Source organism: Salvia splendens, chromosome 7 (genome assembly GCF_004379255.2).
Source record: "Salvia splendens isolate huo1 chromosome 7, SspV2, whole genome shotgun sequence".
Lineage (NCBI taxonomy): Eukaryota > Viridiplantae > Streptophyta > Magnoliopsida > Lamiales > Lamiaceae > Salvia > Salvia splendens.
Window position 1 is genome coordinate 35,127,376 of NC_056038.1, and position 17,325 is coordinate 35,144,700.

At 34.9% G+C, this 17,325-nt stretch overlaps 2 protein-coding genes across 4 annotated transcripts; one reads left to right on the forward strand and one right to left on the reverse strand.

Moving 5' to 3' along the window:
* Window positions 1-744: 744 nt before the first annotated feature.
* Window positions 745-5,131, reverse strand: LOC121811594 (integrin-linked protein kinase 1-like). 2 transcript variants are annotated; one of them, XM_042212461.1, is made up of 12 exons: window positions 4,820-5,131; window positions 4,182-4,256; window positions 3,970-4,065; window positions 3,725-3,810; window positions 3,485-3,605; window positions 3,159-3,238; window positions 2,706-2,768; window positions 2,456-2,574; window positions 2,086-2,171; window positions 1,782-1,903; window positions 1,465-1,576; window positions 745-1,030 (listed from the first exon to the last, which is right to left on the reverse strand). In XM_042212461.1, the coding sequence occupies exons 1-12, from the start codon at window positions 5,129-5,131 to the stop codon at window positions 929-931; spliced, it is 1,374 nt and encodes a 457-aa protein (XP_042068395.1). In that variant the 3' UTR covers window positions 745-928. The 2 variants fall into 2 exon arrangements, with proteins under 2 accessions (XP_042068395.1, XP_042068396.1); XM_042212462.1 differs by having other exon boundaries at window positions 4,182-4,246; window positions 4,820-4,899.
* A 3,917-nt stretch (window positions 5,132-9,048) lies between these two features.
* LOC121810244 (serine/threonine-protein phosphatase 5-like) lies at window positions 9,049-17,025 on the forward strand. Of its 2 annotated transcripts, XM_042211011.1 has the most exons (13): window positions 9,049-9,293; window positions 9,446-9,615; window positions 9,749-9,820; window positions 10,809-10,959; window positions 11,547-11,750; window positions 12,871-12,979; window positions 13,152-13,269; window positions 13,799-13,946; window positions 14,616-14,864; window positions 15,452-15,577; window positions 15,661-15,761; window positions 16,370-16,444; window positions 16,686-17,025. In XM_042211011.1, the coding sequence occupies exons 1-13, from the start codon at window positions 9,209-9,211 to the stop codon at window positions 16,743-16,745; spliced, it is 1,668 nt and encodes a 555-aa protein (XP_042066945.1). In that variant the 5' UTR covers window positions 9,049-9,208; the 3' UTR covers window positions 16,746-17,025. The 2 variants fall into 2 exon arrangements, with proteins under 2 accessions (XP_042066945.1, XP_042066946.1); XM_042211012.1 differs by lacking the exon at window positions 11,547-11,750.
* Window positions 17,026-17,325: the final 300 nt, after the last annotated feature.

Consider the following 17,325-nt stretch of genomic DNA (forward strand, 5'->3'; position numbering starts at 1 on the left):
TAAGTAATGATTCATATTTAATTATAATATTATTTTACCACATAAACGTTTTTGAATTAATATGAACTTTATCTATTTTAATACATGAAATATTAGATTTTTTATCTACACTAAATAATAATTTATATATTTGATTATATTTACTGAATTTTAATATATTTATATAGAACTAATTATCTGTAAGGTTCAATATTTTGTGATATATTATTAATTGTATTTTATCATTTCCTAAATTTAATATATTTTTTTGTATTATATATATTTGTAATAGTAAAACGGTTCAACCAGTGGTTTAACCGGCCCCACCGGTTGAACCATGAACCAGTAGCATTGCCAATTCACTTGCTGGTTCTGTTTTTAAAACAAGCTTAAAACCTGTGCCGCCAAGAAATGGACTCCTAATGGGTCATGGCTGACGGAGGAAGTAACAGTCAACACAGGCATCCATTCACCCTAAAAATTAATATTTGTTGGATGTACTTCAGTATTGTAGTTTAAATTTAATAAAATTTTGCCTTAATTTTGTTTCTTATATTTTTTACTAGTAATTTTTATCTAATATAGTCATATTGTCTAGAAAAATTATACAGTATTTGACACAGAGGGATGGATAAAATATAGGAATACACATATTCAGTGAAGTGAGAGAGTAGATTTGTGCAAGAAAAAGATTTGAGTAATATTTTTATGCATGATAAGAGCAATATCCTCTCCAAAAATAAAGGAATGAGAAGAACACAGAGAAACAGCTCTACAAAAAAGGATATGAAAAAATTCTGCATTTACAGAAACTTTTGCTAGCAAGTAGTGCTAAGGAAGCAACAAAAAATAGGAGGCAAATTTGCAAACCACAGAAATGATCGCTTTTAGCATTTTATTCTTCTTTTTTCCCATTTTCTTGGTCGTCGTCGTCAAAGAAATTAATCACTCATCTAACTGTTGAGCCAGAAGGATTACTCCGGGAAGAAGAAGTAGAATGATTCAACTTCAAGACTGACTCGAATTTACGGAGAATATTCAGTGCTTTTCTCTGCAGAAGATACCACAAACAAAGTTAGTATCCACTATTCAGTTAACTGACAAAAAGATATCTCAGTAAGCATGACTTTAAATGGGGATATTTATATGGCAATGATACATCTTATGACACTACTACTACTGATGCAAAGCAGATGAATTACCCTCAATTTCTGATTTGAAACTACGTAGAAACGCCTGTTCTAGACTACTGGGGAGTAAGCCTAATCTGTTAGGTTGTCATTGTATTGTACTCCACAATGCATAAAATGATTTCAATGGATATTGTGCTTCCTATAAGTATATTAAGTCCAGCAGCTGAATAGAATTATAAAAATTGCATAGAGTTGTTTGATGCGGCAGTATGTGGAAGTGTTTTTCTTTCCAAGGTCAAGAGTACATGTGTATGCAGCATAAAGACACAGAGCTATTGAGATAGATTCTTACCTTCCACCGTCTTTTCTTTATGAGAGTTTTGTTTGTTGCATCCAACTTCACAATTATTTCCTTGAAAGTTGGTCTTTTTGATGGCTTGTCGTGCCAACAATCTTCGATTAATCTGTTTGGAAGAACAGATTTAGAGGTTAAGAGAAGAAAACAGGAATGCTTCATTGAGGGATGTTTGGAAATAAGTTTAACATGACATGGGAGGTGAAGTGAATGTAGAGCCCAAGACTTGAACCTACTATCATTCTCCAAGAACAAAAGAAAACAATATTGGAAAAAACCCTTTGAACGGAACTACAGGAAATCGCAAGGCTTACCGTCGCAGTCCATAAGCATAATGTTTGATTGGAGCTTCAAAAGGTGGGCGCTCATTGGCAGCATATGCTTTAGCAACTTCAATGTCATTCCTTTTAGGAAAGGGTGGATGACCCTCAATCATCTGTGGGCAAAATATACAGGTTCAAACAGGAATCAAACCGAAAAAATTATTCCTACTTATAAAGGTAGTAAAACAATATGTTGCTCATACAAATCAAGTTCCATGTGTGCGAAATAGCAGCAATACTGAACCATTTAACATATATGTGCAGAAAGTGAAAGTAGGTCATTGAGAAGCATTACCTCTTGTAATATCAATGCAAATGAAAACACATCCACCTTAGTATCATATTCCTCATTTCTGAAAACTTCAGGAGCCATGTATCGCCCTGAGTTTGGGAAAGGGTTGGTCAATCATCAATTAGCCAATGTTCAGCACATGATCATTTTTAAGATAGCAATAATCACCGGTGCATCTTCTACATTTCAGGCATCTAAGATACATATTAATCAAACAATCATGTAAGTGAAGCAACATGTGATACAGGCTTCAACAATAATATTTAGAATAAAGAGTAAGGACAATGCTTTTCCAAATGATCAGTTATTAAATTGAAAAGTAACTATTCAGAAAAAAAAAGAAAGAACGTATGCCAATCAACTGGATACTTACAAGACGTCTGTTGCCAAGACACATGTTTGTCTTCTTTGACTGTTTTGGTAACTTTCATCAGCTTGCTTAGCCCAAAGTCAGCAACTTTAAGATGACCAGAATCATCCCGCAATATGTTTCTGTCATATTTGATAATCCTCAATTGATCAAAAGTTTTCATATACTATAATTTGAACAATCTTTAGAGCCAAAGATAGAGTTATTTAAATAAATATGGCATGGCTAAAAAAGGGAAGAAGAGAATACATACGACGGTTCAAGATCTCGATGTATTATGGCTTCAGGCTTATTCTCATGCAAGTAGTTCATTCCTCTGTAGTAAAAATCATGAAACAAACACTCATATGCATCAAGGCAACAAAAATACCACCATTCCCAAAAAAATCCCTTAAATTAGACAAAAAAATGAGTTTTACTCATCGCTTATAGCATGTATCCTTTTATTCCTTTTGCAGAAATAATTAATGTGATTGTGAAATTGATGACCAATATAGAAGGAATTAGTCCTTTACATGACATCATAAACTAAGCTGATCTTTTTTTAGATGAAGAAGAAGCTTGAAAATTATCACCATGAACAGCTACATGTATTATAAATCTACATGCATTTTGCTTCTAATTAGTGGTGAGCCATCATCTGCTAGGTGGAGCTCATGATGTGAAGTTAACAACCAAACATAGTGCAAGAACCTAAAAAACTAACCTCGCAATATCCAAGGCAAACTTGATAGTGGTTTTCAACTTTAAAGCATGTTTTCTTTTCAGGTATGCACACAAATCCCCCTGCAAAAAGGCTTTACTTAATTGTGATTGTTGTAAAAATAAATTACTCCTGAAGAAAATTAATAAGATCCTAAAGCATAATGCAATCTGCTCAAAATGGTGTAACCAACAAGACAGAGAAATAAGAATTTTCTTTTGATAAGAAAGCCCAATATTCTTTGTCATTTTTATAACTTTTCCAGCACGAAACGTCATAATGGAAAGGCTAAGCAGATAAAGTTCAAAGTTTAATAGTTTAAGAGATACCTTTGGGAGATATTCAGTAACAATCATCATTGGAGTACATTGAGTCACAGCACCAAGAAACTGTACGACATTCGGGTGGCGTATCTTTTGAAGTAGAGCAAGCTCATCCCTGAATGCATTTCTGCAAAACAACAGCTCACCTAGTAAAATAAACAGATCAATATTCCCCAGTACAAGAAAGGAGACCTTCGTTAATGGAAGCAAAAATTATCTTTCACGTAAAAGGTTAAACCAACCCACACTTTCTCTTCGTCAATGAAAAATTCCTCAGCAAATTTCTTAACAGCAACCTGAATCCCACGCCATGAGGCAATGCAAAATGTTCCCTGTAGCAATTTTGGTCAACAAAAACAAGTGAAAAGTTACAGTTAAGATCATTATTTAACTACAAATCTGAAGACATTGGGAAGAGCTTATGCTATATCCAAGCTTGTTTTACAACGAAGAGATGATACTACATGTAAAATAACACAAGAAGATCTTACCTTAGTTATTTCCACGCTGTTGGTGAAGTCTAGCTCTTTTGGATCAATTTCATACTCAGGAACCTCACGATCATTTTCAACATGCATGGGAGCCATCTAACAAAATTATTCAAAAAGATTTATGATCATAAAATGAAACAGCATAGATAAAACAAAAGCTGAAGGAGGATCACGAAGAAGATCTCCACACTGGACAGGCATGTGAAACTTACCGGAGGTTTTGCTCCGTTTGCCTCCAAAAGCTTTATAATGTCATTGTTTTTGTAGTAAATTGCATCTGCAAGGGGCTATTCAATTAAACCTTGTCATTACCATACCTATCCACTGTTCATTCGACAATCCATAACTAATATATTCGACACATAATGCATAAAAGGATGACTATAGTCTATAGGTAGCATCAAGTTTCACAAAATAGTAGTAATAGTTATACATTTTCACTTCTAGCCTAAGGAGCATCTCCAGCTCCAGTTGCAATTTGTTTAAACTAAAAAATAAGGTGAACAACAAAGCTGACAATGTCTTTATTCTGTACAATAAAATATTCCTTAAGAAGTTAATGGTCCACTAGCAAAAGGCAACTTCTTTTAATGGAATGACAGGACAGAAACCAATGCAAGTTTATCAACTTAGTTCATAGCACTCAGTTTCATTCTGATGGAGGTTTTCAAATCTACCAATAATTCTGTTATAACTAACTGCAACAGCTATATCTGTATATCATCACTACTTAACAGATCACCTCTCTGAGATGCGAAAACCTACAACTACAAATTGGAAGTCAAATCTAGCGATTAATATTCACATTGACAGTAAGATATTCACCAATTTGCAGAGAATTGACACATACCGTGCTGCCCCAGCGATCCTCGACGTCGACTTCGGCGCCGTGGCGGAGGAGCAAGTCCACGACGTTCGTCCGCCCCTGGCAGGCGGCGACGTGTAGGGCGCTGCGGTTGTCAATGTCTCTGAAATTGACGGCGGTTCCGGAGTCGAGCAGCTCCTGAATCCCCTCCAAATCGCCCTCGTTGGCCAAGTACATTAGCCTGACGCCGGAGTCCATGGCGTCCTCAATGCTTCCGGAGGCGAGAACTGCGTCGTTCTCAGGGTCGCCGGAAGACGGCCGCCCCGTCGTGAAACGCCGCTGAGGCTTTGAGTCCATTGAAAGCACCGATTTTGGAAAAAGCAGTAACTATATTTGTACGTATTTGTATATATAGGCAGAGCCACTGTGGGGCCCTCGCCCGATATGCGCAAATATATTCCATAATATTAAATGCGCAAATATTGGGAATATCTGTTTTTACATTTTTTATATATACATTGAATTTTATGGTGTAATTTTTTGATTAAATATGATTTCAAAATTATTTTAAAATATTGTTAAAAATTGACTCACTAATAACAACTCTGCATTGTTAAAATATTTGAGTACTAATAGCTTTATTGTATGTAAATGTATACGTATATATATATACAGAGAGAGTTGGAAATGCGAAAGGCGTGATTGCTCGTTTGCTTGAAGTAAAAGGAGAAATGAAGCAAAAGAGAGCCCATGAGATTGAAATAGCAGCTATATCTGAGTAGGAGAAAATGATAGAGAATATTACTAGTAATTATGAAAATGATTGCATTTTCCCTTTTTAGTCATTGAAACGTTCATAATTGCAAATATGTCCAAATATAACGCTGTACATTTTTTAAAATTTTATAGTAGAGATCATACTTGGATCGAAAGTTTTTGTTTGTATCAAATGCAATTTGATGGATAGATTTATGCATTTGAAAAGTAAAGCATTCACGTTTTGGAACCGGCAGTTCCCGTTCCGAAAAATGCAGAACTGAAACTAGCCAAACAAACGAAAATCGTGAGGCTTCGGTTCAAAATTGCTATTTTCTTGTTTTATCTTTACGGGTTTGTCATTTTATCTCACGTTTTTTATGATTATTTCACTGATTTTGAGTCAAGTGGAGATTAACAGCTGGTGACAGTTCCAAAAGTTTTAGAACTGAATTGGCATGTAGGAGTACATTGGTTCTGAATCTTCTGATTCAAAGTGGTTTCCATTTGAAAATTGAAATCGTGGATTCGATTCATGAGGAACCAATTGTTTGTATTTAACCATGTTTCCATACGAGTAATTGATTAGACACACCACGTGGCGATATATTCTTCGGGTTTTTTTTATTCTACAAAGTGGTGGAGTTATTTCACGTTAAATACATATAGTTTTACATGAAGTTATTGAAAAGGTACTAGATCATAAATGAAAATTTTGAAAGTCTGATGCCAAATGAACGACCAACGTAAATATAACTCGATTTTACACGACCCCTACAATTCTATCGAATCATTACAAGTTTAATTCCATACATTTTTACAAAGTTGTTGAGCTTAGTTGATACTCCATTAAACTTAGATCCTTGCCTCTAGTATAAATGAATATATACATTAATATCTTGTTTGAACTCAAAAAAAACATGACTACATTGTGTCAAATCAAGTATTAATTATAAACATAAAGTATTTACTTTTATTATACTCCCTCCCTCCGTCCCCCATTAATTGTCTACTTTAATTCCTACACGGGTTTTAAGGAAGGTAAAAGAAAGTGAGTTAAGAGCATCCTCAATGGCGGACGTCGACGCGGAATTCCCACGGATTTGGCGGAATTCCGTGGCGGACGTCCGCCATTAGGCCACACACGCGCGGATACAGAATTCGCATGAGGACGTCGCAGGTCCGCGCCCTTCCGCGGAATTCCGTTCTAACGTCCGCCATTGCGTGGATTGCCACGGAATTCCGCACGGAATTCCGATTTTTGCATTTATTTTTTTATTTTTAATTAATTATGTATCTTTTTAATGAAGTATGCTTTTTTAAAAATAAAGTGTGGTCGTTTTCTCCGTATTCGCGTCGAAATTTTAATTCCGCAAATTATTTACTTCCGGAAATTGGTTAATTTGTGAATTTGTGAATTTTTTTAATGTGGGAATTCCGTCGGGAATTCCGTAGGGGAATTCCGCCACTGTGCAGTGGGAAGTCCTTATGACGTGGCAGAGCAGTGAGAAGTCCTTATGACGTGGCAGTGGGAATTCCGCGGGGAGGGGTACCGGGACATCCGCACCACTGCGGATGCCCTAAAGAGTTAGTGGAATATGAGTCCCATTTTTATTTATTGGTTTTATAATAAAATGTGAGTGGAATAAGTTAGTGGGATGTGGAACATACTTATCGGTAAAAGTGAAAGTGGATAATTAATGGGAGACGGAGGGAGTATTACTCTATGCATGCAACGGTAAGGTTTCACCGTAAGCGCGCGCGCACTATGTCTGCGAGTGGCGAAACCACGTGCAAAAAAAGCAAGCTAATGCTAGGGTTTCAAGACCTAGCGTGAGATGATAGGGAAATGAAGTGAAAACGGTGAACTGGACTTTGAAGAGGAGCAAGGAGAGGGCAACACTATGGCTAAACTCAATGTTCACGACAGAGGCAATGTGTGATAGGCCACAATCTTAGTCAATCGTGGTTTCATAGGCAACGACACATGCTTCGACCATGACGGTTTAAAGCAGGTGATGATTTAGAAGAGGTGATGGGCTTGTGGAGCGTTGGCATAGCCATTTCAGCTCTTCACATTCATGGTGGATGTGCTTGCTAGTCGAATTTTTGTACGCACGAATGACAGAGAAAAAAGGTTGTCGTAAAAGCCACCCAACATAATGCACCAAAATGCAAAGCTTATGTATGCATTTGCGATTGTCGGAAAATCACAGAGATTTCATATAAGAAGAATACACGCAAATATTACCTCATTAAATTTCATGTAGGTAAGCCGTAGAAAATTCCGCAAGGTGATAATCCCAAAAAATGTAATTTCATAATTGAATACTACTCTTTTATTTCAAACCTTTACACAATACTAACAAGAATTTAACCAAAGTTTATACTACTAATATTAGGAACACATCTAACTAGGAGAGCTCACTAACTATCTTTGAATTTAGAGGGAACATAATTTTTAGTCCCTCAACTTTGCCAAAGTATCATTTTAGGTCCGTGAACTTTGAAAATATCATTTTAGGTCCGTGAACTTTGAGTTAGTATCATTTGAGGTACTGTTCAAGTTTTTTTGGACGAAAATACCCTCAATACCTTAAAGTGTATATATTTTTAATAAATTTATCATATACTCATAATTTTTTTTAAATATCTTTACAATATATTTTTGACAAATTTTCTAAATATAATTTGACCTTAAATATTATCGCTTAATTTTGTGACATGCAAGTAAAATTGCTTCTTCAATTTTTTATATTAATTTTTTTAAAAATTGAATAAAGAACTTTTCTTTAATAATAAAAAATTGACAAATATATTTTTTTTGACAAATTCTTTAAAAATTGACTTTACAATATATTTTTGACAAAATTAAGAAAAGTTCAATTCTTTAAAAATTGACGTTACAATATATTTTTGACAAATATATCTTTTATTCAATTTTTTATTATTAAAGAAAAGTTCTTTATTCAATTTTTTAAAAAATTAATATAAAAATTGAAGAAGCAATTTTACTTGCATGTCACAAAATTAAGTGATAATATTTAAGGTTAAATTATATTTAGAAAATTTGTCAAAAATATATTGTAAAGATATTTATAAAAAATTATGAGTATATGATAAATTTATTAAAAATATATACATTTTAAGGTATTGAGGGTATTTTCGTCCAAAAAAACTTGGAAATAGTAAAAAGTACCTCAAATGATACTAACTCAAAGTTCACGGACCTAAAATGATATTTTCAAAGTTCACGGACCTAAAATGATACTTTGGCAAAGTTCGTGGACTAAAAATGATGTTCCATCTTGAATTTATAACCCTTATTTTTTTATTTTTTATTTTTGTAATTTAGAAGACCAGTTTTTATTATTGGTTGGTTCGCAAAATAGATTTAATTTAATTTAATTTAATTTAATTTAATTTAATTTAATTTAATTTAATTTAATTTAATTTAATTTAATTTAATTTAATTTAATTTAATTTAATTTAATTTCACACTCCGAGACCGAGAAACATCTAGGTCAGAGACCTCTTTTCCCCTCTTCATCTTCGTCATCGTTCTCATCCTCTATAATCTCACACACCACTCCACACGCACTGAAAAGGTAATACAGAATCCACTTTCCACAAACAGCAAAGAGGACCAATCATTGCAGCTCCTTAATTTACCTTATTATGCCCCCTAGCATGGCGACTGAAAATTCCACAAACACTTCACGAGCTGAAGAATTCAAAGTCCAAGCAAATGAAGCCTTTAAAGGTAGTATTGCCAACGATTGTAATAAAAGTTTGTATTTTTATTTGTTTTTTTTTCTTTCTATTGCATATGTTTAATGGATGATACTGGTATTTGTAGTTTTGATTTTCATGTGTATGCGTGTTTAATAATCTATCGATTTATTGCGTTTGCAGCGCATAAATACTCGCAAGCAATTGATTTGTACACGCAAGCGATAGAGGTGAATAATGATAATGCGGTTTACTGGGCTAACCGTGCGTTTGCGCACGCTAAGTTGGAGGAGTACGGGAGTGCTATCCAGGATGCTACATCGGCTATTGAGATCGATCCGAAGTATTCGAAGGCAAGTACTGTTGGGTTCTGCTTTGTATTCGAGGGGAAGTGAGTTTTTTTTTTTGTGCATTTGAGGTCTGAGATTGGTGAAAGGGTGCAGTGATGTGGCTTGTTGGAAATGATATTCTTCTTTTTCAATGCAGGGTTATTACAGGCGAGGTGCGGCCTATTTGGCGATGGGGAAATTTAAGGAAGCTCTTAAGGACTTTCAACAAGTGGGGTTTCTTTACTGCTGTGTTTGATACTCCGCGTGTTTGCTGAATATTTGTTAATTTGGAATAAAACTGCAAGGGCTTTTTGTGCAAGATTTGGGCTTGGTGATTTTGGTTGGGGTTTTTGTGGAGTGCATTGGAGAAAATTAAGTAAGAGGAGCTGGGATCCATTCATCATCAAATAGCTAAATGGTTTAGTCACTATAAAATTACATATAACTGAGTGCATGCATGTGCTGATATGTAACATACCAAACTATTAGTATATTATACTTGTAGTGAAATAATCTAATGGTTTAATTGGTGTTTGCTTTGGATCTATAAACATGTGAGGGCTAATGGCATTTACTAAAGGGACACACCATGTTCATCTAAAAGATAAAAACATGCGTCATTTAAGAGAGAGTGGTGCTGAGTTTCTGTGTCGCCTTTACATAAATTTCTTGTATTACTCGTCTTATATATGAAGGTGATGGATAGTCTCTACGTTGTTACCTATAACATCCAAGATAAATCAAGGAGAACATCTTGTCTTGCATGAAAATTGAAAATGCTTGACTATTTTATTTGTTGTGATACTTTATATGATAGCTTCAATGTTTTGGTAATCTAAGTAAAAGATCACAATAGAATTAGAAGCACATGGAAGCAAAATTCATAATATAGGTGTAGCCAGGAATAAGTATCGATGTGGCTTTTAAGCTAACTAAACCGTTCTTGATGGATATTGGTTATGATATTCTGTTTATTCCCAAATAAGGGTTTGGAAGTTTCTTATTTTCCAGTCTGATCAAGGCTTGCACTGCGTATGGTAAGAAGTTTATAAGAAGTGCTGTTGAAACTTTAGGTTTTGGAGTATCTACTGCTTCGTGAATTTTTGTTACTGTATTTGTTTTTCTCTATTTTCCCCATTGTGGCCTTTTTGAGGCAAATTGTGATTGTTTTTATGTATTTTAATTTATGTCTTCTTTTGATTATTTATTAAATTTAGGTCAAAAGACTTTGCCCAAATGATCCTGATGCTGCCAAGAAATTAAAGGAGTGCGAGAAGGCGGTCATGAAGCTAAAATTTGAAGAAGCTATTTCTGTACCTGAATCAGAAAAGCGTTCAGTAGCTGACTCTATTGATTATCACACAATAGGTGTGTTCTTATTGATTGATGCGACAATTGTAGATTTTCTGCTGGTTTCGTACTCAATTTTTTATGCAAATTCAACTATTTTCAAACTTCTCTCTCATTATTTGATCAGTTCTGAGTATATTGCCACAGATTGAATTTTATATATGCCAATCTCTGTTCTATGTTGCTAAAAAGTAATGTCTTCCTTTGTAGTACATTATGGGGTAAATGAGTAATCCCATCTGTTCTAACTCTGATTCTATGGTAATCTGTTATATATTTTTTGACATGCAATTTATCCCGTGTCTGTCTTTCGAGTACTTGCACATTTCATGTGTCATGTATCATGGATATGCTACAACACTGGTTGTGAACTCATGAAGGTTATTAGAGGTATTAATGTGCATTATAGTATGCTATTGGGGCGGGGGGCTGGGCATGTTAGACCAAATAGTAATGCAGAGTGGATGAGTATTGGGTCGAAGACAGCCTTGTGTAATAACCGGGAGAAAGGCATTGAACTTGTGCGTTTCATGTTAACAAGTATGTAGAAATGTACATTGGTTACTCTTATACTTACTAGTACATTACCTATTTTATCATGATAGGGACTAGTCCTGGCTCATCTTATGTTTCCCTGAAAGTTACTGCTGTAGCAGCGGCAGTAGCACTACTGGCAGTATATGTTCGGACTAAAGGATCCATAGCAGTGGCAACAACAGCTATGACGATTGTATTGGTGGTCTTGGGAACATGTTGGCAAGGCCGATGCAAAGAAAGTGTCTTTACCAAGGGTCGAACACTTGACTTAGGTTAGACCTTTTAAGATCAAATGAAGCATTAAGAATAAATTAAAAAATGACAATGTCATAAAACTTTAGTCTTTACGTAGTAAGGGGCAGTACATGACATACATCAGTCTGTATGGAGAAGGATATTTTCTATAAGGCAATCAATGTTCACTGATTCTAGGACTTACTCCAGTGTGAAATGGCCATAATTTTAAAACTTTTCTTCGTCCTGCTGTGGAGCAATGAATTAATAAAACTACATTCCGGTGGTTGTATTTCCTTCTCTGGTTATTCATTTTTCGAAGGACTTCAAGGAAAAGATGGGAATTCTTTCCCCTTTGTTCATAATTATAGTTTGTGTGTGATTATAGCATAACTGTTTCAAACTGTCACTTAAAAGTAAAAGTATCTTAAAGGACAATACCTCAAGTCACTGATAATTATGTTCATCCATTGCTCGGTACTGATTGATGTTAGCTTTCTTTATTTATTAGATTGGTTGTATTATCAGTAATCTGAGCTAGTATATGTTGCTAGAGGCATATGACCTCTTCATTTAGGAGCACTTTTCTTTATGCTTGTGCTTCTACTTTGACTGACCTTCTAGTATAGAAAATCATTAGTGCGGAGATCCTCAGAAATTAAAGTAGAATGATACGAACCTCCTTTGTTGACTGAAAAGTGTTTCTTTCTTATGGCTGACATGATCAATTGCACCACTGTCCTGTGTCCTAAAGAAGTTACACATAGGTCTTTTCTTCAATGAAACTTAAACACGCATCTCCTGAATTATTTTTTCTTTTTATATTACTTCAACTATAATGACTGATTCTGCTGTGGGATTCCTCAGCCAATTTTACTTCAGTTCTTTTTTCGGTGATAAAATTTTCATCTTTTTATGACAGGTAGCAGAAATCAGTAATAAATGGAAAAACCACCCCATTGACTATGTTTTTTTGTCTGGGGCTCATTAATAAACAATTAATAATATTAATAATAACGGCTTATGTTGCTAAATGTTTGTTTCAAGCCCATTTTGACTTTTTTGTACACTTTAAAAAAGGATATGATAATTTGCTAGATATGCTACAGAACAATAAAACCAACCAATTGACTGTGTTTTGTGTTTTATTTCAAACAGAGGTTGACTCACAATATTCTGGAGCAAGAATAGAGGGGGATGTTGTTACATTAGATTTTGTCAAGAAAATGCTGGAGGACTTCAAGAATCAGAAGTTCCTACACAAAAGGTATACTGTTCAAGTGTAGTAAATTACATGTTTTGTTTTATTATTTCTTGTTTCTAGATGAGTATGCCTAGAGCAAGTCCTGCACTTCTATGGCTAATTTATGTTATTAATATTCCTTGTATTTTTTGAAGTGGTTTATTTAAATCTCAGTATTAGATTTTTTTGGTTACAGATATGCATGCCAGATCGTGCTGCAAATGAGAGATTTGTTGCGAGAATTGCCATCTCTAGTTGATATTCATGTTCCCGATGGAAAGCATTTCACTGTATGCGGTGATGTACATGGTCAGGTAGTACAGATCCTTTATTGTATAAGACTCAGTGAGCTGCCTCACCCCTTTAGTTCATATGTCAATTTGCCAACACTACTTAACTGTCTTAACTCTTAAGTGCCTTCATGACTGCCACATTCTGTCTTACAAATTTGCTGTCCAGGCTTTCATCTGGTCAACTGTCATATTCAATAAACATGTAGTTATGAAGTGCAATATGGATGGATATGCTACACGTACACTAGAGAGCTAAGCCATTTATTCAGCTTTTCATTTCCATTTATGAGTTGCTTGAATCTTTATTCAAAGCTGCATTTGAAAATCTTGCATCTTTAAACTCCAATAAAGGAAATCTTTAGGCTGCATTTCTTTCCTGTTCTTTTGACGGCTAATTTTCTAGGTTCTTCCGGGGTTTGTGTTTGATAAACAAATCTTATTTCCCTTATTATTGTGAAAACAACGACATGAGATGCTCTGTTGGACTTCTATTCATTATGTGTGACCTTCCTGAACTAATTTATTTTCATGACTCATATTGTGTTTGCAGTTTTATGATTTGATAAATATATTTGAGCTCAATGGACTTCCTTCCGAAGACAATCCCTATCTGTTCAATGGAGACTTCGTAGATAGAGGTTCATTTTCTTTAGAGGTTATACTGACACTGTTTGCCTTCAAGTGCATGTGCCCATCAGGTGATCCACACATCTTTGTTTTTATTTTTACTTGCATTCCTAGTTTCTTACATACCTGAGCCGTTTTCAGATTATCCTGCTCGCTTGAGTTCAAGAGATTCCCTTTCCTATAAATTGCATTTTATGCATCATGCATAGTTAGAACTCCCTCCGTTTCTTAAAAATAGAAACTTTCCATTTTAGGAAACTTCTTTCTTTCTAATGAGGTGGGACCCATTTTCTACTGGCATACTTTTTCTTTCTATCCCTCTCTTACTTTACCAATTTTGCTTTAAAACCCATGTCGTTTCAAAAGTTCCTATTTTTAAGAAACGTTAGGAGTACAAAAATTCTACATTCATGCCTGTTGATCAACTAATGTTGAGTATTTATAAGTGTAGGGCAGCATGATAAGGAGCCTAAAAAGTCACAAAATCTACAAATTATCACTGTGCATCAAGTTTTTAATATTTTGAGTATCTCTCTTAAGTGGTGGTTCATGAATTACCTCTTGTCCTGTTAATTATATACTGTATATTTTTAATTATTTATTTCAGCTTAGTCATAAATATTTTGTCTCTGACAGGTAGCCTAAAAAGTCACAAAATCTACAAATTATCATTGTGCATCATCTTAGTCATAAATATTTTGTAGCATTGGTTCTGACATATCTGCTTATTCTAATTTCAGCTATTTACCTTTCTCGAGGGAACCATGAAAGCAAGGGCATGAATAAGATTTATGGTTTCGAGGGTGAAGTTAGATCCAAATTGAATGATACATTTGTGGAACTATTTGCCGAAGTGTTCTGTTGCTTACCTTTGGCTCATGTCATAAACAACAAAGTTTTTGTCGTCCATGGAGGTCTTTTTAGTGTTGATGGAGTGAAGCTATCTGACATCCGTGCAATTGACCGTTTTTGTGAGCCTCCTGAGGAGGGTAAGCTTGAGATGCAACATTTCAGTTCCTTATTTATATGTTCTGTTTGCAGTACACTTTGGCTTTTAAAGTTCTTTATTAACTGGGGAATTTATCTCCCTTGAAATAAGTCTGCCACTTCACATTATCCAAAAAGAGTTATAAAGCATGTTTTATTGTGGAAAATATAAAAGGTAGAAGAAGAGTTTGGCTTCTCCTGCAACCGCAAGTAGCTTAGATCTATACTGTGACACCTTTTCTAGATTTTGAATCTTCATTCTCTGCCTTGACTACTGTCTAATATCTCCTTATTATCATTTCTTTTGTGTTCCCACGGTCCCACCTAATAATAAAATCATTATTAATTAGAAGCATTTTATCCAGATTCCATTGTCTTTTGATTCATTTCATTAATATTATCTTGTGCTTAAATCTGGTAGCTTAATGTTGATAGCATATTTCCTCGTGATCGTTCTATCTTGATAAATTTTATGATGCTGTTAGCTTGATAAAGCTCTAGCTGAACTCTGTAACAACATAAGTTATCTCAGTTAGCAAGGACAAGTGATTTAGGTAAGTTTAACGCATTATCTGTCACTGTTATCCAGGGTTGATGTGTGAATTACTGTGGAGTGATCCACAACCTCAGCTTGGCAGGGGACCAAGCAAGCGTGGTGTTGGTCTTTCGTTCGGTGGAGATGTAACGAAAAGATTTTTGGAGGACAATAACCTAGGTAAATCTCCGTCTTTCACGTAAACGACCATGTTTTCATTTACAAGTTCTACTTGTACTATTGCCCAACATATTATTTTACAGATTTAGTAGTGCGGTCACATGAAGTTAAGGATGAGGGTTACGAGATTGAGCATGATGGCAAACTCATTACTGTATTCTCTGCTCCAAATTATTGTGATCAGGTAATGTGTTTTTTTAATCCAGCTTATTCTTATAGCCTGTTTTGAGTCTACTCATCGAATGCTTCACAGTACTGGAGCTGGAGTTAGTTTCGGTGAACTGTTTTTTTGTAGGGGATGTGCACGTGCGTGTACATCATACTCTCTCCAACCCATTAGTGTTGAGGCGTTTCTTTTGGCCACGGAGATTAAGGAATAAATAATTAGTGATTTAATTGGAGTGAGAATAAAGTAGGAGAGATAATAATAGATAAGTAATTAGAGAACAAAGTAGGAGAGAGAAAAGTAAGAGATTAAGTGTGTTGGATTTTTTGCTAAAAGGGAAATGACTTAGCTATAATGGGGCAGCTTAGAAAAGAATACGATTCAACATTAATGGGATGGATGGAGTATTTGTTTGCTTCGAATTGTTCTGTTTTCCCATGTTAGGCTGCAGTAGTCTTAGTCTCCTTGTTACATTATTTTACACTTCATAATTCAAAAAATGATATGCTGAATGTCGCTCTCACTTCAGACACTCAAGTCTGCTTGTAAATTTTATTGCGATGAATTTACTTTGCTCGAAATTAAAGCCTGTCCCCGCATCTGAATTTCTTTTAATCTTGCCGCAGATGGGAAACAAAGGTGCATTTATTCGTTTTGAAGCACCAGATCTCAAACCCAATATCGCAACGTTCTCAGCAGTGGTTAGTAGCTTCTGTCCTTCGCGTGCCTTCTGAACTGCAACATTCACAAAAACGAAACATGAAACCTCGCCTTTGTTTTGTTCATCTGGAAACAAATTTTAATTTGCAAACAAAGGAAAAAAAAACTACTCAATTTTGTCAAGCATCATTGTTACATCTTCATTGTATTGGGCAACACCAATCTTTCCTTCCGTTTTTAGAAAATTAATCGACATTTTCCTTTGTATTCTTTGATCTGCAGCCGCACCCTGATGTCAAACCAATGGCATACGCAAACAACTTCCTACGGATGTTCTCGTAATCCTCGAGCCCTATTTATTACCTTTCTACTTTTCCTTTTAGTGCAAGACATTCTTCTTGCTTCCCAAAAGTGCAGAATCACGAAGGGCTCAAGACTCGGGCTATTCGATCAAACTATAACATGTGTACATTGGAGGAATTGCTGTTTTGCTTTAAAATTGAGTGCTAAGTTGCTAAAGGTGGCAACTAGGTGTACTGTACCTTGTACAACATGATTAATTTACATTAATTTTGTGTATGATTAATATAACCAGTTGGTTGTTCTTGGTTGCTGAATCTAAGATTTTGAAATTCATCATTAATCTCATGGTTGAAAGCAGTACAGTAAAATGACTGTAGAAAATTATTGTGTTAGGTGATAATTTAGGGACATTTGGTCTACTTCTAGGTTTAGTATCATAGGGTAGAAAGTTATTATAGTAGAGTAAATCTTGAGATATAACCCCAGAAATGGTAAAAATGATCGTGATAAGCCTATTGGCTCCTTTCACCTCAATACTTGCTTTATTTCTCCTTTAAATACTTTCATTCATTTTATTTGATGTTTGCCATTGTCATCATCAACTCTGATAATATGTAAC

Coding starts and splice junctions, on each gene's coding strand:
- LOC121811594 (XM_042212461.1), bottom strand. CDS start 5,131: ATGGACTCAAAGCCTCAGCGGCGTTTCACGACGGGGCGGCCGTCTTCC. Junction 2,575..2,705: donor CATCGAGATCTTGAACCGTC/GTATGTATTCTC, acceptor CAAATATGACAG/AAACATATTGCGGGATGATT. Junction 1,904..2,085: donor TTGCATTGATATTACAAGAG/GTAATGCTTCTC, acceptor TTTTGCCCACAG/ATGATTGAGGGTCATCCACC.
- LOC121810244 (XM_042211011.1), top strand. CDS start 9,209: ATGCCCCCTAGCATGGCGACTGAAAATTCCACAAACACTTCACGAGCT. Junction 11,751..12,870: donor GGGTCGAACACTTGACTTAG/GTTAGACCTTTT, acceptor TATTTCAAACAG/AGGTTGACTCACAATATTCT. Junction 16,445..16,685: donor TCGCAACGTTCTCAGCAGTG/GTTAGTAGCTTC, acceptor TTTGATCTGCAG/CCGCACCCTGATGTCAAACC.